This window comes from Prionailurus viverrinus, chromosome B4 (assembly GCF_022837055.1).
Source record: "Prionailurus viverrinus isolate Anna chromosome B4, UM_Priviv_1.0, whole genome shotgun sequence".
Classification (NCBI taxonomy): Eukaryota; Metazoa; Chordata; class Mammalia; order Carnivora; family Felidae; genus Prionailurus; species Prionailurus viverrinus.
In genome coordinates this window covers 132,944,785-132,972,764 of record NC_062567.1, presented here as the reverse complement: position 1 = coordinate 132,972,764, position 27,980 = coordinate 132,944,785, and the positions used below count along the sequence as shown (strand labels likewise).

Genomic DNA, 27,980 nt, shown 5'->3' with positions numbered 1-27,980 from the left:
GGGGGCTCAGTCCGTGAAGCGTCCGACTTCCGCTCAGGTCGTGATCTCACGGTCCCTGAGTTCGAGCCCCGCGTCGGGCTCTGTGCTGACAGCTCAGAGCCTGGAGCCTGTTTCCGATTCTGTGTCTCCCTCTCTCTCTGGCCCTTCCCCGTTCATGCTCTGTCTCTCTCTGTCTCAAAAATAAATAAACATTAGATTAAAAAAAAACAAAAAACAAACAAACAAAAAAAAAAACAGAAAATAGAGGGGGTGGTTACCAGGGGCTGGGGGAAGGAGGACACGGGTAGAGTTTCAGTTTGGGAGGATAAAAAATTCTGGAGACGGATATTGAACACGGTTTGCACAATAATGAGAACGTATTTAATGCCACTGAATTGTACGCTTAAAAAATGGTTAGTTAAAACGGTCAACTTCAATGGGGCCTCCTTTGCCATTTCTGGAATGGATGGATGGTGGCGTTCCATCCTCATCCGGACCTTTACTCGCACGTTTACGTGCTGACTTTACTCAGAGCAAACAAAGGTTGCGCCCTCAAGGTACTACTAGGGCGGGAAGGCGGGCCTGGAGCCAAGGGGGCGGGCCCGCACGCGGCGCCGTCGTCATGGAAACGGTCGGGCTCCGAGCGCCAAACTGCAACTCCCAGCGGCCCCCGCAGCTTCCGGTTGGCAAGATGGTGGCGCGCAGGAGGAAACGTGGGGCGCAGGGCTCCGAGCAGGGGATTCCGAGCCCGCCCGGGTATTCAGGTGAGGAGCTGCGGGTCCGGGGATGGCCAGGCTTCTCCGGGAGTTGGCTCGGGAGGCGGCGGTGGCAAGGGGACCCCGGGAGCGGCCGCGCTGTTGGGTGTGAGTCCCGGAGGCCCCGAGGTCCGCGAGCTCGATGCTGCGCCCTGCTTGCGTCTGGGGCGGCGTTCTCCAGGGATGAGCCCATTTGGGGCAACGCTTCCCTTAGGTAAACAAACCCATGTCTGTCCACACTCTTCCCCAGGACAAACCCGTGTCCGTCTTCACACCTCCACCTCCCCCGCCCCGCAGGTGAGCCCAGCCACTTCCTATCATCTCTTTGCGATTCCTAGTCTGGCCCCTGTCAGCCCTCACCTGGCTGTGCCCTCCTAATCGGTTCTGTTCTTGCCCCTGTGTACCGTTCGCCCAGGTGCCAGAATGTTCTTTCTAAAGTCAGACAGAAGTAGTATTTTGCCTCACAGGCTTACTTGTGTTTCCATACCCACAGAACTCACTCCAGTGGTTTTACGAGTCGGCACCTAAAACAAAATCCAGACTTCTTACGGTTGATTTGTGTGGACCCCCCACCCCCACGTTCTGGCTCGGCTGACCTAAAGCTTGTTCTGTTCCTCTGAGACAACAAAGTCTTTACATCCTCAGGGTTTGTGCACCTGCTGTGCCCTCCTCTACCTCACACAGCTGTGCCTTCTGGCTTTAATGTCAGTTCCTCAAGGAGGCCGTTCTGATGGCCTGTCTAAAGGCCTCGGCCACCCGACCACCCTGCACTGTTTTCCCCTTTGTTTCATATTTGATAGAATCTTGTTATGTGCTTTCTTGTTGATTGCCATCTCCCGCTCCCATGGGAGCTTCCTGAGCACACAGGTACTGTGCTCTGAAGGAGGTGTTGAGAAGAACAGAAAACAGTCCCTAGCATTACAGGAATGTCAGCGATTATCCAAATGATCACACAGATGGAGGCTTAGAGACCATGAGAGGTGTTGGCAGGGCACAGAGCAGGTGGTTCTAACTTGGCATGAAAGGCTCTCCATGGAAGTTAAAGCCTGAAGGATAGGGGATGCCAGGGTGGCTCAGTTGGTTAAGTGTCTGACTTCAGCTCAGGTCATGATCTCACAGTTTGTAAGTTAGAACCCCGCATTGGGATCTCTGCTGTCAACACAGAGCCTGCTTCAGATCCTCTGTTTCCCTCTCTCTCTGTCTCTCCCCCATTCGTTCTCTCTCTCTCTCTCTCTCTCTCTCTCTCTCTCTCTCTCTCTCAAAATAAATAAACTTAAGGGGTGCTTGGATGGCTCAGCTGGTTAAGCATCTGACTTTGGTTCAGGTCATGATCTCACGGTCCGTGAGTTAGAGTCCCGTGTCGGGCTGTCAAGCTCAGAGCTGGGAGCCTGCTTCAGATTCTGTGTCTCCTTCTCTCTCTGCCCCTCCCCCGCTCGTGCTTTCTCTCTAAAGAATAAACAAACATTTTTGGGGCGCCTGGGTGGCTTGGTCGGTTAAGCGTCCGACTTCGGCTCAGGTCATGATCTTACGGTCCATGAGTTCGAGCCCCGCGTCGGGCTCTGTGCTGACCACTCAGAGCCTGGAGCCTGTTTCAGATTCTGTGTCTCCCTCTCTCTCTGCCCCTCCCCTGTTCATGCTCTGTCTCTTTCTGTCTCAAAAATAAATAAACGTTAAAAAAAAATTAAAAAAAAAAAAGAATAAAAAAACATTTTTTTAAATCTTAAAAATAAATAAACTTAAAAAGAAAACCTGAAGCACGGGTGGAGGGAGGAGAGTTGATGTTTCAGGTAAAGGGAAATGTGTGAGCACAGGTGAAGTCTGGGCTTCCTTGAGGAATAGGGAGAAGGTGGAGTGGCGGGCCCACACAGTGGTTGGGGAAAGAGGGGATGGAAAGAGGTGAAAGGTGGTCAGGATCTGGCAAGGCCTCCAGCCATTGTCGGGATTTTAGTGTTGACCCCAAGAGCAGCAGGATTTGAACTCCCCTCTCATTTCGCTCCCCACCTGTAATAATTGCCCGTTTACATTCTCTCCCCCACCGGCTTGGGAGCCCCTCCTGGGCAGGTTCTCTGTTCGTTCACCCTCCTAGCCTGCACAATTCCTGCACAGGCCTTGCCTAGGGGAAGGGCTCAGTGATGGAATGGATAGACAGAACTAGAAAGGGACAGCCTGAACTTGATTTTCACGCCATCCACCTCTGCCTCCATTTCCCGTCCAGCCATCCCGATCAAGTTCTCGGAAAAGCAGCAGGCTTCTCACTACCTCTATGTGAGAGAGCACAGAGTTCGAGAAGGCACCAAGTCTTCCTGGCCTCAGAAGCGGACCCTTTTTGTCCTCAATGTGCCCCCATACTGCACAGAGGTGAGTGGGTGTCTGGAGGGAACCTGTAGGGCTGACCAGGAGTCCCAGGCAGGGCTGGGCTCCCACTGGCCTTCACCAAGTCCTCAGTGGTGAGTTGGAAGCATCTAACTGAAGCCCCAAGGGAGAATCTAGAGGTCTGCCTCTGTCTCTTGATAGGAAGTGGTTTTAAAAAAAATTTTTTTTTAAGTAATTCCTACACCCAACATGGGTCTTAAAAACTTACCACCCTGAGATCAAGAGTCACACACTCTGGACCGAGCCAGCCAGGTGTCCCGGAAATGGCTTTTTAAAGCTGTGTTTTATGGGGCACCTGAGTGGCTCGGTCGGTTGAGCTTCTGACTCTGAGTTTCGGCTCAGGTCTCATGATCTCATGGTGCATGGGTTCAAGCCCCACATCAGGCTCCACGCTGGCAGTGTGGAGGCTGCTTGCGATTCTCTCTCCCTCCCTCCCTCCCTCTGTCCCTCACCCCCCAAATAAGTAAATAAACTTAAAAAAAAATTAAAAGCTATAGTTCTGAGGAGCTCAAAGCTTCTTATTATTACCCAGAATTGTTTGAATTACGTGTTTTTCCCTGATTATAAAAGTGATACATCTCCATAAGAAAAAATATAAGAAGATAAAAGTACTTCTCAATCTATCCAGACATTAACTTTCTTTCACAAAAAGCAGTGAAGTTTTGCCTTCCATAACTTTATAGAAGAGAAACTAAGGGAGTTGCTGGATTTTAGATGACTTGGGATTCAAAAAAGAAATACTGATTTCTAAAAGATTGTTCTAGAGAAAGAAGCAGAGGAGAGGGCGTCATTTTTTACCTTTTCCTGAACCGTATTGTGTATACAGAGAAGGGCCTGGGCCCTAGCGCACAGCTCACTCCATTTCACAGACAGAACACCCCGTGTACTCAGCACCCAGAAACCGAACATGACCTGAGCCCAAGAAATCCCTTCGTGTCCCCCCCCCCCCCCCCACGAGGGTCACCACCAGCCTGAGTCCAGCAACTACAACATTGATTTAACTTCAGTTTTAAATGGCTGCTGCGGGGAGGAAAAGTTAGCTGGTTGTCTCCTAAAATCAGAATGTTCCGCATAACCCCCAAACGTCCTCACCTATTCTTGTAATAGAACCTGGTCCTACTTTGGGGATCACTCACCCAGAGAAATTGGTAGGGAAGGACTGATCTTTCAGCGAGATGGCCTTTCAAAGTGAGGAAGCCCTTTCAGGGACAAACCGAACCCGTCCTGGGCACGTGCTTCCAGCAAAGCCCCAAAAGGCTTATATCTGGATTCTGTCTCGCACTCTGCCTCCTTCCTCCCACGTCCCCTGGCCAGCGGCGCTGTGGTTTTCTGCTCAGAGTTTTGAACATGAAAATTCACAAGATTGACGTCTTGGGCCACGGGAGGCAGGATTGGGACGGTGCCGAGGAGGATGTGGTTTGCCCGGGCCTGTGTGCGCGCCCCCCTCGTTGGGCAGACATGGACTCTGAGACCCCGCCCCCAGCGGTGCTGCCCTGGGCAGAGGGGGCTCCAGAAGGCCCTGCTGCCTCTCATGCCGAGCTTCCCCCCTCCCCAACCCCCTGCCCCCGCTTCGGCAGGAGTGCCTGGCCCGCCTCCTCTCTCCCTGCGGCCCCGTCCAGTCTGTGGAGTTACAGGAGAAGCCGGACCTTGCTGACCGCTCAGAAGAACCAAAGTCCAAGTTTTTTCACCCCACGCCCGTTCGGGTAGGCATTCAAGTTCTGCGGTCTGCTCGCATGGGGCGCGAGGTGGGGCTGGGACAGCGTCCACGGTGTGCGTGGGGCGGTGGTGGCAGGGTGACAGCAGGGCGGCTGAGCGGTCCCCGTGGTCCTGGGCCAGTCCTCGCTTGTGTGGTTGAGGATGCCTGTTGGGCAGACGGTGCCCTGCTCCTTTCCCTGCATCTGCCACATCCCTTAGCTTCTTGCCTAGCTCTTCCCAGCATCCTGGGGGAAAGCCTCTCTGAGCTCCCGAAGTCCGCCGAAGTCCATTCCTCCCTAGGCCCCATGGCCTGGTCTCGTTTCCCCTTGAGGAAACGTGAGGCACCTGCTCCGGGCATAGGGCGTGTGAACTGGTGTCCGCCTGTGGTGCTTGGTGAGCTCGCTTTTCACAGAGTCCCTCCCATAACTGGGAGGAAGGTCCCGAGTGTCTCACCTCGCCTGGGTCGCTTCTGGCACCAGTGGGAAGATCAGGAGCGTGGCCGTCTCTCCCCAGGATTACAGATCACTTTCTGGTTATCTTCGTGGCGGAACAGCCCGGCACACATCCCCTGGTCCAGCAGCAAGTCAAGCTGAGGGCAGGTGGCATCCCTGGTGCTGGGTGACTGGGAGGACGGGAAGGGCCCTGGCATTCTGACCTCTCTCCTTCTTCCCCCAGGGGTTCCAGGTAGCCTACGTGGTGTTCCAGAAGCCAGGTGCGGTGTCGGCTGCCTTAGCCCTGAAGGGCCCTTTGCTGGTCTCGACAGACAGTCACCCTGTGAAGAGCGGTGTTCACAGTCAGTACCGCGGCGATGTCGGGCACCTCCGTTCCGGGCCCTGGGTTGGCGGGGAGGCGCTGTGGGGGCCGTGCCTGCTGCGTGTGCCTGGGAGGCCTGGGCCTGGCACTCAGGGTGGGCGGAGGTGAGGGCCCAGCTCGCCGCCACTAGACTCTTCTTAGCACCTGAAGCTTGGGCCACACGTCGCCATCCTCGTGGCCTGTGGAAGAAGATCCTGACTGGGGGGCGCCCGGGGGGCTCAGTGGGTTAAGCGTCCGGCTCTTGATCTCGGCTCAGGTCTTGATCTCAGTGTTGTGAGTTCAAGCCCCATGCTGGGTATGAAGCCCACTTAAAAAAAAAAAAAAAAGATCCTGACTGGCTGGCCCTGAGGAGGCCCGTCCCTCACTCCTTTCTCCCTCAGAGTGGGTCAGCAACTACACAGACTCGGTGCCGGACCCTGAGGCCTTGAGGGTCGAAGTGGACACGTTCATGGAGGCGTATGACAAGAGGATAGCTGAGGTGGGGCTTCGGGAGGGGCGGCTGCGTGGCCACAGGGAAGGAGGTGTCGTGGGTGTTGTGTGCGGCTCCCGAGGAGGAGGGGTGGTGGCAGCCTGTCCCAGTTACTCCTCTTTTCCCTTCTGAGTCCTGGGTCACCTAGCTGGGTGACCTCTAGTCTCCAAGTGGTCTGTGGAAAACAGTCTGAGGGAGGAGGCAGCGTTGGCACCCCTGTGCTCCCCCGTCCCCCCGTACTTAGCTACTGGGAGGGAGAGGGTGCAGCAGGTGGTGATGTGTGCCCGGGGAGGTTCTGGGCGCAGGAGGGAGAGAGCCACGAGAGGAGGGCGGGTCCCAGGTGCCTGCCCATCACGGGGTCTGTTCCTTGCAGGAGGAGGCCAAGGCCAAGGAGGAGGAAGGGATTCCGGACGAGGAGGGCTGGGTGAAGGTGACGCGCCGGGGCCGGCGGCCGGTGCTACCCCGGACAGAGGCGGCGAGCCTGCGGGTGCTGGAGAGGGAGAGGCGGAAGCGCGCCCGCAAAGAGCTGCTCAACTTTTACGCCTGGCAGCACCGAGAGACCAAGATGGAGCGTAAGGAGCGCCCCAGGCCCCTGGGCTTCAGCCCCGCTTCCCTCGGGGCCCAGCCCGGCCCGTGGCCACTGCTGCCAGCCGCGGCCGGAACTCAGATCTGGAGGGCGGCCAGACCTGGGTGCGGGGTGGGGGTGTCCTCAGGCACAGACTTCCCGATAGGCTCTGGAGTCGGGGGGCCCAGCCTGCAGCATCCCCCGTGGTGGTCCCCTCGTGGCTCCCCAGCGGCAGCTGTGGGGGCCCTTGGGTTGCTTAGAGGCTGCAGAGCCCTGAGCAGTTGGTTGCCAGAACCTGTCAGCCTCCAGCAGGGGGCCATGTGGCAGAGGGTGGATCTCAAGTGCTCACCGGGTGCAGAGAGGGCCGCTGCTGGACGTGATTTGGGGGCGGGGGGGGGGGGGTGTCTTGAGTGAGCACCGTGCGTGTGAGTGAGAGAGAGATAAAGAGTGTGTGTGGGCGCCATGCGTGGGCGGGGGGGGGCCCACAAGGAGAGTGTTGGGGTGAGCGATCGCCTGTGGTTGACTCATGGCCGTGATGATGCTGAGCTTGCTGCCGCGGCCCCCGATTCCCCTGCTTGCGGGGCCGCTGCCCGGGGGCCTGGGGGAGAGGGTGCTGGCCCTGGCCCTGGCCCCGGCCTCGGCAGGGGGACGAGCTCTGCAGCAGGTGGTAACCTGCCACCCGGCACACCGTGCCCTCCCCGGCCTCACTGCTGTTCCCCACTGTGTCCTGCACCCCCGCTCCTGCCCTTTTGTCTAGATTCACCGACGGCGGGCCTCTGCCAGCCTCCCTCCGGGCTCCTCGGCTGCTCACCTGGTGACAGACCCGCCATCTGGGTTCCGTGGCACTCTCAGGGCGGAGTCCCTTTACTTCCCTACCTTGTCCCCAGTCTGACTGCTGCAGCGGGGAGGGTTTGGGAGAGGTGCCCCGGGGGCTCCTGACACCCCCAAAGCCACCTGCCTTCACCTTGGGTCTGTGGGGTAGGGGCGGGAAGGGAGCAGGTGCCTTGCTTTCTCCGTGCTTTTTCTTTTACTGAGGAGGTTCCTCTGAAACCTCAGGTGTGCTGCCCCATCTTCAGCTTCCACCCTCTGACTGGGCCTGCGTGCTCGTCAGTCTCCATGCAAGGTCCCAACCGTTTCTCAGAGCAGAGGCCAGCGGGCTTGGGGGCCACGCGGCACAGCCCCGCCCCCGCCCCCCCTCGGGCCACCCTGACCGATACGGCCCCATTTCCCCTTGTGCTTCCCGCCCTAGATCTAGCCCAGCTGCGCAAGAAGTTTGAGGAGGACAAGCAGAGGATTGGGCTGATGCGGGCCCAGCGCAAATTCCGACCCTACTGAGCTGAGTTGGCCCACGGGCCCCACGGAGCAGAACGGGGAACGGTGACGGTGCGCGGTTGGCGAGGACGCAGAGGTCTGGAACGGCTCGGCCCAGGCTGCCCAGGCCGAGGGGCTACCGTGTCAGCCGGCCCCCGAGGCCGGAGTCCCTGCGGATGGGGCGAACGACAGCTCCTCCCTGGGCCCTGGTGCTTCTGCAGTCTCGGGACCCCATGCTGGCGGGGCCCGCCCGGTGTGAGGGCTTGTCAGGACGCCACCAGCCTGGGGAGCGCTTGCTCCCTTCTCCTCTCTGTTCCCGGCCTGTTCCTGGACTCTCCTCTCAGGCTAAGTGTCTGCTGCTGTGTTCTCCCCTTCCCCCGTTGGAAGGGCCCCCGCTGGCAGCGAAACGGCCTCGGAAACAGTGTGAATACAGAACATTTTATTTTTCATCCAGCTGGGCAGCAACCTGGCCCTTCCTTCCTCCATCCGCTACCCACTCACTGCCGATTATCAGCCACAAAACGGACAACCCTCCAGGTCCAAACAGTGTCTCCCCCTTGAAGTCTCAGATACCAAAAGTCAGAATCTTGGCCCCAACCCTCCCAACCCTGCCCCAGGTTTCTCTGCCTCAGCCCCTGCTGGTCTCCAAGACCCACGAGGCCTGTCCCCACCGCACCTGGCCTGGCTGTGGGGATTGGGAGCAGGGAGTCTGGGGGGTGAGTGGGGGGAGCGGGGCAAAGCCCCAGGCCCAGGCTACAGCTGGTTCGGGGCACTGCTCTTCAAAAAGGAGCTGATGATCCCGGCCACACGCTGGGGTTGGTTCATGTGGACGTAGTGATTGCCCGGGACTTCTGTGTACTGGAACCACTGGAGAGGGAGGGATGCGTGGTGAGGTGAGGCCTGGATGCGGGGGCTCCGTGGGCCCCTCTTCCCAGGGCCTGCTGCCTCCCCGTGTCTCAGGAGGGTCCCTCACAGTGACCCTCGGGGCAGTGACTGACCTGCAGCTCCAGGGGCACCCTCTGGTTAAGTCAGGGCCTGGCTCAGAGCCAGCAAGAAAGGCCTGTTTGGGGGGGTAAGTGTCCAAACCCTGGGCTTCTGGACCGTTCTGAGCGGTGAGGTTGTAGAGCGAGGCTGAGGAGGGACCCGGGGTGCTGTTCATTCTGCCATTTTAAGGTTGGCTTGAAAAATGAGCAGCCTTTCAAACTTGATCCTCTTTGGGAGGCAGGGAGGCACTGCCCGCTGACCATCCAGCCGGCCACTCCGGTGCCGATGCCGAGATGTTAGCAGAGGCCCCCGGGGTCAGGTGTTTATGGTGGGTGATGGTCGGAAAGTGCCAGGTGCTCCCAGGGACAAAGCATGAGTCTCAGCTCCCCAACTGGGAGACCCACCCTCACCTGCAGCCATCACCCACTGATGTAACTGGTCACCTGCTCACCCTAGAAATTGTGGGATGGCCTCTGGCCCAGTTGGGCTTGGCCTACAGGATATGTGAGGACAATAAAACTGGGAGATTCTGCCAATTAAATGTGTTTCCTGTGCTGAGTCACATGTGGCTCCAGGGACTGGCCACAGTGGGGAGTGAGGCCTGGTAGTTCCTGGCAGTCACCCATTAGACCTGGGGCCAGACCAGAGCCTGGGTGAGGACTCTGCTGACCCCCAGCCTGGCTGAGCCCCGCACACCTACCTCCTTTAGGACAGATTTCAGTATGTCCTTCACCAAATGTAGGGCCTCCTTGTCAGCGTCGTTCTCTCTTCTCACGTTATAAAACCCTTGCGTTGCTCTGGAAAGCCAAAGAAAAATCAGGGCTCACCTTAGGGCCACCTTGCGGTGCCTCGCCCCTGCCCTGGGTTCCAGGCCGAGAGGACACAGGCCCGGGCTTGCCTCCGAGTTTCCCTCAGAGCCCAGGTGTAAATCGGGGTCGAGGCCCTGGGCACCTGTGGGCACCCGGGGCTCACTGGCCAACGTGAGCCAAGTGCTGTGGGTTCAACTCCATCGGGTTGCAGGACCTGCCTGTGGCCACAGCCTCTGAATGGCAGGGCCAGGAGGTGGTGACAGGCTCTTAAGTCGATGCTTTCTCTCCCGACATCTTTACTGAGAGAACTTCACCCATTTAACATGTACCATTCCATGTTTGTTAGTATATTTGAGTTGTACAACCATCACTACGGTCAGTTTTAGGACGTTGTTATTGTCTCAAAACAAACATCCCAAACCCGTAGTTCTCTCTCTCACTCACTCACTCACACTCACACACACACACACACACACACACACACACACACACACACAGTGCCCAGTCCGTCTCCTGCAACCACTGATCAACCCTCTCTAGACTTTCCTCTCTGGACTTGCATGTGAAGCAAATCATACGTGGGTACGTGGGTTTGTGTGGCTGGCATCCACTTTACATAATGTTCCCAAGGCTCGCCCGTGTGGCCCGTACAAGTTCGTTCCCCTTTGTGGCTAAAACATAGCCCACTGTATGGGGGTACCGTACTTGGCTCATCTGCTCCCCGGCTGACAGACGTCTCAACCTCTGGGCCGGTGTGAACAACACTGCTCCGACCCATCATGTGCGAGCTGTCGTGTGGTCCTGTGTGGGGCACACAGATGCCCAGGGAGTGCAGTTGCCGGGTCCTGTGGTAACACTGGCTTGAGAAATTGCCAGACTGCTTTCCAAGTGGCTGCTCCGTGTTACAGCCCCCCAGCACGAGGGTCCTGGTGTCTCACGTCCTTGCCGACACCAGTTATCTTTTAGTCTGGCCGTCCTAATGAGGACGTGCAGCGTATTTCCCCGTAGTGTGGATTTGCCTCCTAAACCCCCGTGCTCAGCACCAAAGACACACGTGTCCCCAGAAGTCGGGGTTCCTGCCTCGGGCATGCCACAGTCTAGGCTGGCCGCAGCAGAGCGGAAAGCGGCATCCAAGCCACACGGAAGGATGTTCACTGTGGGACTGCTTCTGGCCGGGTGCCGGCAGTGGGGAGGAAGGCAGGTGAGCAGCCCGGATCTGGGGCCGTAAGGGGTCTGGTGTGGCTGGAGAATTTGGTAGAGCGAGTGTCCCACTGTCAGGCCTGCTGGTCCCTGCCTCGCAGACCCCTGTTGAGAGGTGCCTTCGAATCCGCTCCACCCGCTGCCCGAGCCCTCCCCTTGCTTTGCCTTCCACTGCTTGGGGCAGTGGGAGCAGCCACCCATGAAAAATGATGGCCAGGTCTCGCTGGTAGAACTGGGAACCTCCCCCTAGAGCCGCAGAGATTCCTGACAGTCGAGCCTCTCGGGCACGTGGCTCCAACTTACTTGATGAGCAGGATGTGGGCCTGCAGCTTCCTGATGAAATGCACAAGCAGGTTCCTGCTGACGAAATCGATGCTGTGCTCTGGCTGCAGAGACAAAACCACAGTGAGTCCTCCCACAGGTTAGCGGGTGCTGCTGTGGGTGCGAAGCCCATCTCTCTTGGGGGCAGCGGGGGCCTCGTGGGGCCACCATGGCCATCTGCCTCAGTACCCAAAAACATCACCTCAACAGAGGCCTCTCTAAACCCCACGGGTCAGACTGGATTTCCCCCTAAATCTGTTCTCCCTCTTTCTGGGCTCACGGCTGCCCAGGCAGACGTTTCCAAATCCCTTTACCTCCTGGTGTGCTTGTGCGACTAAATGCAGAGAAGTGACCCGGGCTGCTTCTGGGCCTAGATTTGAGGACTAGGTGTGGCCCCTCGCCCCGAAACCCCTTTCCCCATCCACAGGCCGCCCTGTAGTGCTGCCCGGCCAGGCAGCGGCCCGCGTGCCCGCACCAGCCATTTCCACGAGAAAGAAATCTGCTTAAGCCACAGGGCAGAATGAATATACCTCGATGTCCCCACCGCCCCTGCAGGCCTCCATCATAGCCCGGACCACCCTGTCTTATGACCATTGAAGGCGTCAGATCTGTGCTGTCCCACAAGGGACACATACGTGGCTATGAGTGCTCGAAATGGGGCTAGTCCAAGCTGAGATGCGCTGTAGGTGGAAACTGGACAGAGGATTTCAAAGACAGCATGAAAAAAGGCCCAATATCTGAAATGTTTATATTGACTACATCTCGGATACATGGAGTTAAAAAATGCGAAACTTGGTCTCACCTGTTTCTTTTTATTCTAATATGGCTACTCCAGGACGTGAAATTACATGAGGCTCACATTATGCTTGTACCGGACTGTGCCGCCCCAGCCCCAGAACTCGAGGTGTGCCATAGGAGGAGCTCGATACAGGGGTGCTGAGCGGATGAATTCCACAAAGCTCCCACGAGGACTGACTGTGTCAAGTGCCCGACACTCCTCCACCCCCTTGACGAGTATGAAATCCTCATGAGAGCACACACGTGCACACAAGCACGCCTCCAGTCACAGCCACGAGAGCACACTGCCCTTGTTCTGTGCCGACCTCCCAGCTAGTTCCCCTCCTCGGGCGAAAATGACCTTGGGTGCTCTTCAGAAACAGGCGTTCCCAGATGAACGGTCTACGAGGACCCGGACATGCTGCACCCTCTCCTCCAGGCACAGCGCCCAGCTCAAGGAAAAGCACCAAGGTGGCTCCTGCCCACAGAGGGGCTCCCCGGGACCCGTGCTGATGGGCATATTAAAACGGTGTTTTGGTGGAGGATCACACGGGCTAAAGATGCACGAGAGCAAACAGGAGATGGCACCAGGACTCGGCTCAGGTGTCTGCCCCCAGCCCCCATCCTCTTCGCCTTGCTTCCGTAGGCTTCTCTGGCCGAACTGGGGCTCTCCGGCTTGTGGGCTCAGGCCCTCGACTCAATTCTATGTTGGTCCCCAAGGCAGAGACTGAGGGATATTCCCTCCACATACGTCTCCAGGTGTGAAAGCGCAACACAAGGCTGGGGTTTTGCAGTGGTTTCTTCCAAGGCCACGATAGGAGGATATTTCTCCAAGAAAGTCTTTAAGAGCAAAGGCTATTGGGTGTGCTTGTCTTTTTTTTCTTTTCTTTTGGTTGTCTCTGCGTCTACATCCCTCTCCTCTTACCTTCTTTCCCTAGTCCACTTTCACTTCCCAATGTATATGTTTCTTTTGTAACATTTTTTTTGACTTTTTTTGTTTTTGAGAGCGAGTACGTGAGCTGGAGAGGGGCAGACAGAGGGAGACGGATCCAAAGCAGGCTCCATGCTGTGAGCAAATCCGTGAACCGTGAGACCGTGACCTAAGCTGAAATCAAGTCGCCCAACCAGCTGAGCCACCAAGGCACCCCACATTTTCTCTTGTAATTCAAGTGTAACTTACGGCAAAGTCCCCAGATCTATGTGTCGGTTCATGATGGCCCTTCACATATAAATGCTCCATGTGACCCAGATCGAAGCCTGGAACATCACCAGCACCCAGCAGGTTCCCCCCTGGAGTATTCTCCAAGGACGTCACTATTCAGACCTCTAGCCCCAGAGATCAATTTGCCTCTGCTTGAGCTTCAGGTAAATGGAATCATACAGAGTGCTCTCTTCTTTCTGGCTTCTTTTGCTCTGTGAGTGTGTTGGTTTTCTCATTCCTGTGTGGTGCTCCGGCGTCTGAATATATAACAACTTATGCATTCTGTCGTTCAAAGGCATGTAGGTGAGTTCCAGCTTGGGACTGTTACGAATGAAGCTGTTATGAGCATCCTCACACGTGTCTTTTGTGCACACGGCACATATTTTTGCTAGGTTTACACCTAGGAGTGGAATTGTGGGCTCACAGGATTTGCCTATATTTTGCTTTAGCAGTTCTGCAACAATTTTCCAAATGGTTGCATCAATTTGTATTTCCTCCTGCAGTGTAGATGAATTCTGGTTGCTCCATGCCCCGAGTAAGACTTGGTGTTGTCAGGGGGCGCCTGGGTGGCTCAGTCCGTGTCTGACTCTTGATTTCAGCTCAGGTCATGATCTCACAGTCAGTGAGCTCAAGCCCCACACTGGACTCTGCGCTGACAGTGCAGAGCCTACTTGGGATTCTCTCTCTCTCTCTCTCTCTCTGCCCCTCCACTGATCGCTCTCTCTCAAAAACTAAACTTAAAAAAAAAAAAAAGACTTAGTGATGTCAGGCCTTTTGATTTTGGTTATTCCAGTGATGTAGAGGTGTCTCATTGGTCTTTTGATTTGCATTGCCCTAATTAATGATGATGAGCACCTTTCATGTGTTGATTGGCCACTTGGATAGCCTTTTTCTTGAAGTGCCTGTTAAAATCTTTTGCCTGTTTTTAAAAATGAGGTTGTTAGTTTTTACCTTATTGATTTGTCAGAGCTCTTTATATATTCTGTGTATGAGTCCTCTAGTAGACCTATGCATTTAAATATCTTCTTTTAGTCTGTGGCTTGACTTTTCACTCTCTTAAATTGTCTTTTGATGAACAGAAAGTATTGTTATTATTTTTTTCTTTTTGAGGGAGAAAGAGAGTGTGCATGAGCACAAGTGGGGGGAAAGAGCAGAGGGAGGGAGAGAGAATCTCCACTCAGCATGGAGCCAAATGCATGGCTCAGTCCCACAACCCTGGGATCATGACCTGAGCCAAAGTCAAGAGTCAGACACTCAACCCATTGTGAGCCACCCAGGTGCCCCCATGATGAACAGAAATTCTAAATTTTAACAAAGACCTGTTTGTCAATATTTTTATTGATTCACATGTGTATGTTGTTTTATTTAAAATATATTGTCTACGTCAAGGTCATGAAGGTATTCCCTGTTTTCTTTAGAACCCTTACTGTTTTAGCTCTCATGTTATGATCTGTGATCCATCTTGAATTATTTTTGTGTGTAGTGTGAGGCAACGATCTAGGATCGAACTTTTTCATATGGATAACCCATTGCCTGAAAGCCACTAAATTGAGGTGGTGCCTTTATTATGAATAAGTGATACCCATTCATAATTTTAACAGTAACTAAATTCCCAAAGTATTCTACAAACTCAGTATTATCCCAATATAATCTTTTTTTAAGTAAGCTTTATGCCCAACATGGGGTTTGAACTCACGACCTCAAGATCAAGAGCTGCATGATCTACCAACTGAGCCAGCCACGTGCCCCATCCCAATATAATTTTTAGCAGAAGATGATCGTTCCAAACTTCATTTGGGAGTGAAAATATGCAATAAAAGCCAAGGAAATGTGTAAAAGAAGAACAAGGAGAGAGCACTGGTTCTACTAACTATCAAAACAATTAGAAGGAAATAGGAATTAAAATAGAATGGTATTTCTCAGATGGTGACAAGATCAATGGAACAAAAAATGGAATTCTAAAATGAAATTTTAGAATTTGTATCTTTTGTCATTCAGTGTATGTTCCAAACGTAAACTTCAAATCGGTGGGCACTCTTCCCATTTTGGGCACCGTGACTGACCATGACCCCGCTGCAGACCAGCTGTGTGCTCCTAGGAGGGGGAAGGGGTGTTTCCAAATGCCACAAAAAGTAACCAACCCAACCCGCACTGTGGAGCAATGGAGAGTTGGGGCCCTGCCCTGCTGCCTAGAGGGTCGCCTGGCTCAGGTCAGGGGTCCAGCCAGGATCACTCTTTCTGGAGGGAAGCTTTCCAACAGGGGCCTCCAGGACCCCACTGGTTAGAATCTGGCAATTAGCTCCCAGCCTGAGGACTGGCACACAGAAGACAAAACACGGTGAGTGAGTCTTAGTGGTTAGGAGGACCCCCAATAACTGGTAATGGGCCAACTGGCTATTCATCTGGGGGGGAAATGAAAATGGATCCCTACCTCACACCATATTGAGAACAGATCCCAGTTGGATCAAAACCAAAAGTCAAACATTCTCATCCCTTTGGCTAATGCCCTGGTCCTGGCCTCATGTCCACATCTGGGCCTGGGTGACGACTCTCAGTAGTCTCCCTGAGACCACCTGAGGCCAGAGGTTCCCACCTCTAATGACAGCATCTCACATGTGCAAAACAAGTTACTCTCTTAAACAATCTCATTAAGAGCACCGTCTGTGAGCACCTAAAGCAATGTGCTAGAGCACTCAACACACAGACCTTAACTAGTCTACACAGCAACCCCACAAAGGTGGGCATAGGGGCTGGTACCTCCTAGCTTTTCATTAACCAGCTGCATGGATGAATAAACGAATGAATGCACTTCCTTTTTGCACACAAGACAGGTTCGGAGGGGGTAAGTGGCTTGCCCAAGGTCACACAGCCTCTGTGGTGGAGTTTCTGCAAATGCCCCTGTCGCACAACTCCAGGCTGGCTGCTGGCTTCCAGGCCTCGTGTTATGCAGCCCCTCTCTCCCCTTCTGGTCTTCACACCCTCCATCAGGAACCCCATCTCAACACATGCGCTAAGCCTATTCTAAGCCCCTATCTACATGGTAAGCAGGTACCTGGAAAGTCTTCCCCTTCTTACCCAGGTCGATCCCACCACTCTGGACCTGGCTCATGTCCCACTTCCTCCAGGAAACTCCTCTGACCGCCCCCTCCGCCCCCCCCCCCCACCACCAGTGTGCCTTTCCTGAACTCCCGCTGCCCTTCCAGTTAATCCACATCCACGGAAGCATTTGCAACCACTTATGTGAAAGCCTAAACGAACAGCAAAAACAAAGAGCCCTAAAATAGGTCGGCGTCTACGTTCATAGTCACGAAAACACAGATGGGGCTGCAAAGTCTGCCCTCAACGTGGCCAACGGTGGGCCTTGACATTCACGTTTTGCTCTGTGGGCACCTGTGTGTCAGTAATGGTTTTTCAGTCGTTCGTGGGTGTGCAGCCCCCACCGACGGTGCTGCTTGACTGCAGGCAAGTCGTCAGGCTGCCTTCGTGTCCTCGCCTGTGGGGGCCGACAGGTCCCTCCTCTGGGGCTGCAGTGAGGACTACCCGGGCACACGTGCAAGGCGCCTGGAAGGACCAGGAGCGGCTGCTGCACTGTGGCCACCTCCTGCCGGCGTCCCTCCATGTCTCCCAGGTGCAGGGCAAACCCCGGTGCGGCCCCGACTCGTGCCAGCCCCCCTGGGGATCCCTCTCCACCTCAGCCCTTGCCACAAAGAGACCAACGATTCGAAAGAGGCTGTGCACCACCTCACACCGCCAGGACGGCTGAAAATTTTTTGAAAAGGAAAGTAACGCGCGCTGGTGGGGTGGCGCAGAAATTGGAACCCTTGCCCGTGGCTGGTGGGAACGAAGACGGTCGCCGCTGCGTAAAACAGTTTGGCGGTTTCTCAAAAAGGTGAAACACGGGATCATCATGGGACCCAGCAATTCCACTCCTAGGTGTAGATCCAAAAAAAATTGAAAGCAAGGGCTCGAACCGATATTCCTAACCCGTGTTCACAGCAGCATGGTTCATAGTCACCGAAAGGGGGACACAACACAAGTGTCGATCGACGGATGTGTGGATCGATCCAGACAAATGGAATATTACTCAGCCACGGGAGGAATGAAATTCCATCACCTGCCACAACACGGATGAGCTTTGGAAACAGTAAGTGAAATAAGCCGGACACAGGAGGCCACGTTTTGCATGATTCCACTTAGATGAGGTCCCTAGACCAGCCAAGTTCATACGGAGAAAACAGAACAGTGGCCACCAGGGACGGGGGGAGGGTGGAGAACCGGTGTTCGGTGGGGACAGAGTTTTTCTGGGGGCAATGATGGTTGTATGACATTGTGAATGTATTTAGTGCCACTGAACTGGACACTTACGAGTGATTTTAAAACGATGACTATTGTGCCACGCATGTTGGACGGCGATAACAAAAGAAAAAGAGAGACGGCCGCACTCACCAAAGAGATCCTCCGGTCTCTGCTCAGCACCAGACCTGGAACGGAAGCACAAAGACGGGGGCCTCAGTGCTGCCTGTCCGGGTGAGGGACTCGGCGCGGCTTCCCTGGGGACCCGGGGCCCTTCCAGCCGGGGTGCACTTCTTCAGCCTGCACTCGTGTCCTCTTGGGACCGAGCCAGGGCAGCAGAACTTGGCCACGGCCACCCGGACACGGGCCAGTGTGGCCCACCCGGGCACATCCCTCGGGCCACCCCAGAGAGCGGTGCAGGACGGTGATGGATGGTGGCTGTCATCTCTGAGAACCTTAAGGTGATCGCGTGATCTTTAAACCCCAGGAAGTACCCAGTGGCTAAGCATCAGTGCCATCAAGTGTCAAAGAGAAAAGAAGGTTGGCGGGGTTGGGAGACCCGTGGTCCCACCTGCTGGCCAAGCCTCGGTTCTCTGCCGCAGCCTGACAGTGGACTGGAAGGATATGAGCACGCTTAAAAAGCGGGTTATCCTGGGGGGTGAGCTGAGCCACAAGGATGGGAAAGGGGTAAGACACGGCGAGACACGCGCAGCTGTTTATGGTACATTGTGTTTCAAACTACGTCATGTAGCACCTGTTCGAAAAAGTAATATTCACGTAAAAAGCAAAACCAAAATGGCGACTAGGTTGGCATCCGTGCCCAGCCCTTTGTACACCCCATCAGTTCCGGAGGAAGGGGTACTTGGGCAGGACGCAGGGGTGGGGGGTCCACCAGGGGAAGGGCGTGAGGTCTCCCTGCTGGAAACCTGATGTTTGAATACAAAATGGCTTTCCGAGAAACAATTATGGGAACATTAAGGAGAGCTCTTTTCCATAATTATTAGGTTTCCCCCTCTAATTAGAGATTATGGAACTTTTAGACATAGTTTTAAATATAGACGATTAACTGTTGTTAGAGGTTCTTAGGCATTTGGGACTCAAAATACTTGGGAGGACCGTGTAATCATCTCGGCCTAATGAAACCAAGGCTGAGGCCTCTGGGTGACCTTCGGCTCTGGCCGTGACCTCCCTGCACTGACAATCAGCCCCCGCTGCCCGTGCAGGACCACAGGCAACCCCGGGGCCCCCACCTGGGCTCGCTGCCTCCTCCTTCCTCCAGGCCTGGGCTCCAGCTGCTCAGAGGATGCGAAACAACTTTGAAAGGGGGTTACCTTAAGGGTGGGGTGACCCCCAAGGTACCTGGGGGTTCCTATCGAGCTGTTTTCTCTGCCCTGGGCCATGGCTTCTCTTCTCTTTGGCCACATCCTCCTCCTATTCCAAGACTCGCTTCCACTGGGCACATCCTAAACAGGCCCCAGCAGGCCCACAGCCTGGCTGCTTTTCTGTTGCTCCCCCCTGCCCCCCACGAGACAGTGAGACTTTCGAAGGCCAGAAATGTGTTTCTCAGACCAGCAGGCCAGCACAGATATCCCTTAGAGGAGTTCCACGAACAGATCCAAGAGCAAGCAGCCCTAGCTTTTTTGGAAGGCTGCTTGGTGCTCTTCTCAGACTCAGGTCCCACGACATCAGGGCCAGCAGCCGCTCAGCGGGGCTTTGCACTGACTTAACTCCCTTAACAACCTGTTTCATTGGGAAGGAACTGAGAGGGACGAGGCCAGTGTGAGCCTCGGAAAGAGGAGAGACTGGGCTCGGCCTGCCCAGAGCCTGCTGGGGCCCCTCGGGCTAGCCGGGCCAGCGACTTGTGAGCCGACACCTCCTCCAAGACTTTTGGAATCCCTAACAAGTCGCGGGAAACATACAATTCATAAGAAAATACTTTCGAATGCGGGAGATATGATCAGAACCCTAGACCGCCTCCCACCCGTCTCCTGCCACAGCCAATAAAGACTGTGCTGTTGTGATATAATAGGAAGTGGATATTTTAGTCTGCAGGCCTGGCTCCTGGCCAGAGCTCCTAAAGCCTGTGTAGTCTAAGTAATACAGGTGCTGGGAGCATCTTTTGTTCTAATATCTGGCCTTTGAGGCCAGGTCCTGACGCAGAGCTTCAGAATCCCTTGCAATTTCCTAGGTGATAGGAGCATCTTTGGTCCTGATGAGGGGGCTCTTGGTGGGCTCTAGATAGCCTCAGGGTCAACCTGTGATTAGAAGCCTGAAATTTTACGTCTACCTCCCCATCCTCTGGGAAGGGGAGAGGGGCCAGAAACTGTGATGATGGATCATGTCTACACGGCGAAGCCTCCATTAAAAAAAAATCCCTCAACTAGGGGGTTCAGGGAGCTTCCCAGGCTGGTGAACACATTGGTGCTGGGAGGACGGTGCACCCAGGGGACGCGTGGACGCTCCGCACCCCTCCCTCACACGCTGCCTTCTGGATCTCTCCCGTCTGGCTGTTCCTCAGGTGTATCCTTTATAATGAACTGTATCCTAGGGAGTAAATGGGGTTCCCAAGTTCTGTAAGCCTCTGAAACTGAGGAGTGGGTGGAAGGAACCCCAGATTTTTTTGTTTAAAAAAAATTTTTTTTTTAATTTTTTTTTTCTTTTTCAACGTTTTTATTTATTTTTGGGACAGAGAGAGACAGAGCATGAACGGGGGAGGGGCAGAGAGAGAGGGAGACACAGAATCGGAAACAGGCTCCAGGCTCTGAGCCATCATCAGCCCAGAGCCCGACGCGGGGCTCGAACTCCCGGACCGCGAGATCGTGACCTGGCTGAAGTCGGACGCTTAACCGACTGCGCCACCCAGGCGCCCCTTTTTTTTAAATTTACATCCAAATTAGTTAGCATATGGTGCAACAATGATTTCAGGAGTAGATTCCTTAGTGCCCCTGACCCATTTAGCCCCTCCCCCTCCCTCCACCCCTCCAGCAACCCTCAGTTTGTTCTCCATATTTATGAGTCTCTTCTGTTTTGTCCCCCTCCCTGTTTTTATATTATTTTTGTTTCCCTTCCCTTGTGTTCATCTGTTTTGTCTCTTAAAGTCCTCATAGGAGTGAAGTCATATGATTTCTGTCTTTCTCTGACTGACTAATTTCGCTTAGCATAAGCCCTAAGACTAAGAAACCGGAAACCAGGAAGCTGTTTGGGTCGATCAGGGAAGCCTCCAAGTTTTGGGGAAAAACCAGCGCGAACAGAAGCACCCTGGGCTTCATTTGGTTTGTTGTTGCAGGTTCTGGTAACTTGGCACAAACCTGGCCGTATTCTAATTGGAAATGACTAACTCCTAGACCCATAAACTATAAGGCTGTCTTACAATTAGATTTGTTTTAGTAAAAGGGGGATAGTTGGAAATTGGGTCTTTATTTTATTTTTATTTATTTATTTTTTTATGTTTATTTATTTTTGAGAGAGAGACAGAGTGAGAGCAGGGGAGGGGCAGAGAGAGAGGGAGACCCGGAATCCGAAGCGGGCTCCAGGCTCTGAGCTGTCAGCACAGAGCCCGACGCGAGGCTCGAACCCATGAACCGCGAGATCGTGACCTGAACCGAAGTCGGACGCTTACCCGACTGAGCCCCCCCCCCTCCCCGGCGTGCCTTCTTTTTTTTCCACTCCCAACGTGGGGTGGCACTCACGACCCTGAGATCAAGAGTCACGTGCTCTACTGACTGAGCCTGCCAGGGACCCTGTCCGCTTGTCCATTTTGAAAAACCTCTTTTGAGTCACGCTGCCTCAAACCCTAGCCTCGGACACCAGCACCCGCCACACCCGCCAGCACAGCATGGCTGGAACATTCCCCAACGTTCAGTCCGAAGACACCTGACGACTCTCAGCTGCCTGAGCTGGCGTGAGTCACTTGGCCTTTCCGAGCCTCAGTTTCTCCGGCTCTGGAGGGGGTGAGTATATAGGGCAGCAGGGGGGTTCCGTGAGATACTGTTTGCTGAGCACTTAGCGTGATGCCAGGTCCGGGGCAAGCAGCCCTGCAGCTTAGCTATCGCTCCTCAATAAGAACAGTGCCAGTAAGTGACGGTCTCGGAGGGTGACAGTCCCTACCTGTGGCCACCTGGGTGGTTCCTCTCTGCAGGAGGAGCCGTGCACATTCCTCACCCACGTGACTGTTGTTCTTCAGGAACCTGGGGAAGACAGAGGGACGCTCAATGTCTTGGGGCAGGGGAGGTCAGATGGAAAGGAGAGGAGGGCCGCCCCACGGAGGACACAGGCATGTGGCGGTGGGGATGTTCGCATCAGCAGGGTGCGTATGTGAGTGTGCGTAGGTGTGTGTATTTTCACCCCTTTAGACCACAAATATTTATAGATCCCTGACTACCAGCGACACTTCCAGGTGCCGGAGGGGCAAAGGCAACCCGCCAGCGGCCACCGCCACAGATCTTCAGTTGCCTACAGGGCAACTGGACCGGGCGGAGTCAGAGTCCCAGCGGAAGAGGCAGCCAGCCCAGGCCGGAAGGAGGAGTGGGGAAGTTAGCAAGGTGCCCGCAGAGAGGACCAGGGAGGAATTACAGGGCGAAGAAGCGGGGCAGAGGACGTGTGGAGAGGGGTCCTGGTACATGAAGGGCGTGGCTATAGAGCGGGGAGGATAAGAGGCAGATCAAGTCCCGGCTGGGGTGTCTGAAGAGTGCCAGGCAGCCCGGTGCCCAGGGGGAGCACAGAGAGGAACAGGCTTGCTGTGCATCTGCGAGGAGACAGATGCCCCCTCTGTGCCCCAGAGATGTCCTTCCTTGGTATCCCATAGCTCCTCCAGCTCCGCCACAGCCCCGTCTCACCGGATTGCACTCACCCCTGCAGCATCTCCTCCGGGCTGAGCACTCGCTGGGGCTTCTGGGAGGCCTCTATCTGTAACATGTGCTCTATCATTCTTCGCTTATAGGTCATCAAGTTCTCCGATTCCTGGGGGGTTGCAAGTTCTGCTGGATGGGCAGGACTCCGGGCTGCAGACAAAGGGGCCAGCTCCTCCCCCGCCCCCCATGCGCCCCCTTTAGCCGGGAGTCCTTCTGACCCAGTGAGGGGGTGGGGCACAGGATCAGCCGCTGCTAGTTAGTCCTGTGATCAGGGCAAGTTGTCTGCCTCGGTCACAGCCAGGCCAGCCCCGCCTGGGGTCGGACAGCCGCAGGGATCAGGTTGGAGGAGGATGGAAGAGAAAGGAAACCTCGATCAACTGCCAGAGCTTTGCAAAGGTGCAGCGGTAGGCCCGGAAGTCAAGCACCACCCAGGGTCGGCAAGTTCATCTGGTTTAATTAATGCTCTCACTCCAAATGGTGGAGAGGCGACTGCCGAGCGGAGCACTTGGGGCTTCCAGCCCCCCCTTCGAGTGTACCCATTCCCAACCCAGCTCCCTCTGAGAACAGCCCAGCCCTGCCCACGGTCGGCTCCGTGAGCAGCAGTGGGAAGTGACGCTCCCATCCAACCCCCTGAGAACGCAGGACAAAGAGGACCAGATACCCAGCCCCCCGGGAGGAAGATCCTGGGGCACCGTGTTTGGTAACTCAGATAAGGAAGGAAGAGCAGCCCAAGTCTCACTGGATCCTCACGTTAACCCACAGGCCATCTACTCATGAAACCAGCACTTACTGAGCGCTTACTGTATGCTGGGATTGGGCATGTGGTAATAAAAAGACAGCGTGGCTCATGCCCTTTTGGCATCTGTGGCCATCTTACAGATAAGAAACTGGAGTTGGTGACAAAGCTGTGTCATCACCGAGGGGCTGAGCCCTCGGGAAGCAGGATGACCGAATGTGAGAGAGGGGGCAGACACCTCTGAGGTCATCTAGCCCAACCATCTCATTTTGGTCCGGATAGGCCAAGTCGCTTGCCCAGGGTCACCCAGCAGGTCAATGGCAGAGCCAGGACCCAGATGCAGGGACGGCACTGTTTGTTGTCACTGGTGGCGGCGGCGAGAGGGCTCGGCACTTTCCCATTGGTCTGCACTCAGGGCTGCTGTGTGCGGTTGTCCAGTGTGTGCGCAGCGCAAAAGCATGCAACTGAGCACGAGTGCGGGTGGCCTCGCCAAGCTGTGTGCCCCCAGAGCTTCCTCAATCCACCGTTCCTACCCTCTCCGTCCCCTGCCACTTCGTGACTGATCTGGCGTTCTGTAGCCATGCCACATACAGGGTTTCCAAGGATCACAAAGACCCCTGCAACCCCTTTCTCTGCCCACTCCTTGGGGTATAGGCTGCACAACCCTGTCCTCTGCGGGGATCCTCTCTGATCCCCCCTTGTCTACCCTCTGCCACCTTCTCCCATCTCCCTGGTACCCGCCAAAGAGACAGGGCTGAGGACACTACCGGGGGGCCTGGGTCTCCCCCACGGCAGTACGCATGAAAGCCTTTGTTCTTACTTTATAGTCCAGGGCACATGGCAACGTGTCCAGCAAGATAAGTTTATCCACCATCTCGGGGAAGGTACAGGAATACTATGATGGGACCCAAAAAGGAAACGATGAGTGTAGGAGAGGAAGAAGGCGATGAGACTCCAGCTTTTCCCTGGGGACACTGGTACTTCCCTTCAGGGTAGCCTCCTCTCCCCTCCCCCCAAGGTCCACACTCAGACCAAGGTCCACCTCCTGCTGTGGCTAGATTCCAGGGCTCCCTGGGGATGAAAGGATGTGGAAACTCTGAGCTCCATCAGGAATCTCCAGTTTCAGCAACCTCCCCACAATAATGATTACTGCCAGTGACAGAGCAAACTGACGCTAGGTCATAAAATGCTGGCTTCAAATTTGTGATAGGAGGACACACTTCCTTTCCTGGCGCCTTCCCCTTCTTTCTCCCGCCCTCCCCCGCAACCACCAGCCGCCCCCCGCCCCCCGCCACCTGTCAGAGCGCCCAAGGTGGCCAGAGGTGGTCACTGCAAAGCCATCTACTCACCATTCCGCCCACAATACCGCCTGGGGGGGGGGGGGGCAAAAGAAGAGTGGGCTGGTATTCTCCCAGCTCTTGAAGTCCTACGAAAACTTCCTCCCAAGGGCTGCCCCACCCCAGGCTAGGGGCCTGGCTCCTCTCTCCCCCTGGGGCTCTTCATTCACTGTCAAACTTGGCGTTCCCTCCCTGGGGCCATATGGCCCCTTCCTCAGACCTAACCACTCAAAAGGCCACATTTCTCTTGTCACGTTGGAAGATAGCCACCTCTGGGGCCCTATGTCCCTTGGGGGAGTTGCCTCAGGCCAAAGGGCAGAGCGCCCACGGTGCCCGCACACCCCTCCCCCTCTCTTTGCAGTGCCCAGAAGTGCAGGGTACTGGCGTACCGATTTTCTCCCTCCCTCGCAGCCCCCCAGCCCAGTCAGCCCCCCGCCCGCCCAAGTGTAACGTGTACTCACCAAAACTGTGGCCCATGATCGAAAAACGATTCCATTTCAAAGCTGAAAACATACGGAGCCAGCTTTGGATGGGCCCAGCCTCCCGCAAACCTCTGTCCTGCAGTCCCTGAGGTCACGACGTCCGTCCCCAGCATCTGGGGTGCCCCACTCAGGAAACTAGCTCAGAGGGACCCCAGCTTCCCTGCGGGAGCGGAACCCACAGGAGGAATAGAGCTCTTCTTTGGCCCGTCCTCTCCAGCTCTCCCAGAGTCACTTATGAATTCGTGGCAGGACTAGGGCCAGACCCCAGGTCACTCCCAGGCCGGGATCGCTACCTGGTTACCACACCCCGCTCCAGAGAGGACAGGGGATGTCCCCAGTGCACCCCTACACACACACACACACACACACACACACACACACACACTCGGCCTCTTATTTACCTGCTACAACTCTCTGGACCTCAATCACAAAGTTTTGCTGGTAATACGGGAGACCTGGGCTGTAATGTGATGAGAGCCCATGTCCCCCGAAATCCATGGCAACGTAATGGAAGTCTGAGACGAGAGACAGGGGTTAGGAGAAGGCACCTAGGTCAGACGTCTCCCCTCACCTCTCACTCGCCCGCAGTCTATGCCCTGCTGCCCCTCAGCTTCCCTTCAGCCCTACCTTTTGGGAGAAGAGGGATGAGTCTGTCAAAGGAGTTGGCATTGTCCAGCCAGCCGTGCAGGCAAAGAACCGGGGGGCCCTGCTGGGAGCCCCAGAGTTTGGCAGCGATGTGTCCCCAGGGCACAGCCAGCTTCATCTCTGATGTCAGACCTAGAAGACAGCCACCCACCCACTCATCCATGAAGCCGGCACTTTCTGAGCCCCTCGTCAGTGTCCCAACGTGTCGGGGGCACCAGCACAGCCCAGGGAGGCTCAGATTCCCACACTGCCCTCTGGGGCTTACCAGGAGAGAGCGTGAGGTGGGTTGGGGCATACCCAGAGGAAGGAAAGGTAAACTGGGTCCCCTGAATGAGGAAAACCGACAGAACTTCATGGAACTGGCTGGGGAAATTGGCTAGACCCCGGCTCTGCCACCTGCTGGCTGTGGCAGGTGGGCCAGTTAGTAAAAAAAAAACTTCCTGGGCCCCAGGTTTCTTTTCTGTAAAGCTGGCGTCAACAGAGTACCAACAACATACTCTAAACTTTCAGAAGGGCAGATGGGATGGCCCCTCTCCTCGCTTCCTCATAGTAAATCTGATCATGATCACATTCCCTTCGCAAACCGGTAAACCGAGGCACGGGGAGGTGCGGTTCATGCCCAAGGTCACCAGGGAGACTGAAGCAGGGCCAGGATCTGGCGCAGGCGGCACAGCCCCAGGACCCCAGTCCCGACCACCCAGCCCCACGCTGTCTCTGTTCTGCTCTGGGCCGGGCTGCCTTCTCCACCGCCTGGCGCTGACCTTTACACCCTGCTAGCCCACCCGCCGGGCTGGAGACCCGTGGACTCCCCGCGCCCCCGCGCTTATTTCTTGGGCTCCCAGACCCCCGAGAGGCCACGTGTAGCCCTGTCCTGCCCGCCGCCCCCCCCTCCCGCGGGTCGGTCCGGCCTGCTCCCACTTCCGCTCCGGGGTCGAGGGTGCCAATGGTGGAGTCGCGACACCCGGGAACGCGTAAGTAAGTGGTCAGTCGTAAGTAGCTGGGGCAGGTGGAAGGGCACGCGTGGCCTCCCCCATCCCACTCCGGCATAAGGGGCCCGGGGCGCGGCGTCTTCACCCATTACAGTCGTCCTGCGGGGCGCACCGGGCCGTCCCTCCGCCACGAGGTAGCCAGCGGTAGTCACAACCGCTGAGCTTCAGACCCCGCCCCCGCGGGCCGGCCCCGGCCTGGCCCCGCCCCTCTGCCCAGGCCCCGCCCCCGACCGCCTGCCAGGGCCCTGCTGGCGCCGCCTGCCAGAGCTCCAGATCCGCCTGGCTCCTTCCAGGGGCCCTGAGAGCCCGGAGACTCACCCACCGGGCAGAGGCTGTGAGCAGAGCGGCTAGGGAGGCCTGGGAAGGTGGCCCAACCTCCTCCAAATTTTTGGGCTACACCCGGGATGATGTCGAGGAGAGTGAAGTCTCTGCTTGACACGTGGGTGCCGGACCCTGACCCTGGGCAGTCACCACGGCTGGCCTCGCTCGCTCCCGTGCGGGACCAGGAGCGGGCGGAGGCCCAGGGAGCAGTCACAGCGAGCGGGGCTGCCAGGTGGGTCCTCCCTGGCTCGCTCCGTAGGACTAAAGGTGGAGTGATTCTTTAATGGTTAAATGTTTGCCTGGAAGGCAAGGCTGCCTCCAGCATGTTCTCACTGTGTCCTGGGGTCACCAGTAGTGCCTGTCACGAACCAGCCTTAATATTTGTTGCACAAATGGATGAATATGTAAATTGGGGACATGGAGAACCTCCCCGGGCTTGGAAGGACAGTAACATTGAGCTTGGGAAAGATTGAGATCCCTAACTCATGAAGGGGATGTTTGGGGTACTAAATGCTATAATAAAGGCACTGAAGCCCATCCTCTGAGTCAGAGGCAAGTCTAGGACAAATAAGGGGAAGTGCCTCCAGCCACCACCGTTTGCTAATTGGAAGGTCTGACCCCTCAGAGGTCACAGTCCAGCAGAGTCCCTAAATGGTCAACTATAATCCAGCACATGGGGGCTGGAGAGTGAATTCTCCCTGGGAAATGATAGGAGATCCAGGCCCTGAAGGGGGGCAGGCGGGGGTGTGCCACAAAGCAGGGAACGTTGTTGGTGGCTGGAAAATGTGGGGAAGGGGGCCACTGGGGCTCAGTGCGGCCCTGAGGAATTTGCACCTTACCGAATGGTGGGAGTCTGGGGGAGGGGCTTGGAGCTGGGAGTGATGAGTCCATTTCTATAATGGGTACATACACAGTGGTGCCTCAGTTCCGGAAATGCTTTGGCTTCCTTGACACGTTATGCTGGGGGTCCGAGATCGTGGGGTGACAGAAGCAACGCCTACTGCCACCGACCTCCCTCCCCCACCAACAGCACCGTGGCAGCTCTGGTGTTGCTTCCTCGGGGAATCGCACAGAG

At 55.8% G+C, this 27,980-nt stretch overlaps 2 protein-coding genes across 3 annotated transcripts; one reads left to right on the top strand and one right to left on the bottom strand.

Moving 5' to 3' along the window:
- Positions 1 to 273: 273 nt before the first annotated feature.
- RRP7A (ribosomal RNA processing 7 homolog A) lies at positions 274 to 9,485 on the top strand. Of its 2 annotated transcripts, none has more exons than XM_047865774.1 (7): positions 274 to 743; positions 2,950 to 3,092; positions 4,727 to 4,810; positions 5,478 to 5,595; positions 5,996 to 6,093; positions 6,458 to 6,656; positions 7,899 to 9,485. In XM_047865774.1, the coding sequence occupies exons 1-7, from the start codon at positions 416 to 418 to the stop codon at positions 7,982 to 7,984; spliced, it is 1,056 nt and encodes a 351-aa protein (XP_047721730.1). In that variant the 5' UTR covers positions 274 to 415; the 3' UTR covers positions 7,985 to 9,485. The 2 variants fall into 2 exon arrangements, with proteins under 2 accessions (XP_047721730.1, XP_047721729.1); XM_047865773.1 differs by having other exon boundaries at positions 277 to 743; positions 4,685 to 4,810.
- On the bottom strand, positions 8,385 to 26,756 carry SERHL2 (serine hydrolase like 2). The gene is made up of 12 exons (XM_047865775.1): positions 26,670 to 26,756; positions 25,578 to 25,727; positions 25,352 to 25,465; positions 24,930 to 24,971; positions 24,481 to 24,500; positions 23,952 to 24,026; positions 22,395 to 22,504; positions 21,653 to 21,732; positions 17,699 to 17,733; positions 11,257 to 11,339; positions 9,645 to 9,741; positions 8,385 to 8,827 (listed from the first exon to the last, which is right to left on the bottom strand). Exons 1-12 carry the CDS (start codon positions 26,671 to 26,673, stop codon positions 8,714 to 8,716), a joined length of 924 nt encoding a protein of 307 aa, XP_047721731.1. The 5' UTR covers positions 26,674 to 26,756; the 3' UTR covers positions 8,385 to 8,713.
- Positions 26,757 to 27,980: the final 1,224 nt, after the last annotated feature.

Coding starts and splice junctions, on each gene's coding strand:
- RRP7A (XM_047865773.1), top strand. CDS start 416: ATGGGGCCTCCTTTGCCATTTCTGGAATGGATGGATGGTGGCGTTCCA. Junction 3,093..4,684: donor TGCCCCCATACTGCACAGAG/GTGAGTGGGTGT, acceptor CCGCTTCGGCAG/GAGTGCCTGGCCCGCCTCCT. Junction 5,596..5,995: donor TGTGAAGAGCGGTGTTCACA/GTCAGTACCGCG, acceptor TTTCTCCCTCAG/AGTGGGTCAGCAACTACACA.
- SERHL2 (XM_047865775.1), bottom strand. Junction 24,501..24,929: donor GATCATGGGCCACAGTTTTG/GTGAGTACACGT, acceptor CCCCCCCCCCAG/GCGGTATTGTGGGCGGAATG. Junction 17,734..21,652: donor AACCACCCAGGTGGCCACAG/GTAGGGACTGTC, acceptor CTTCCGTTCCAG/GTCTGGTGCTGAGCAGAGAC.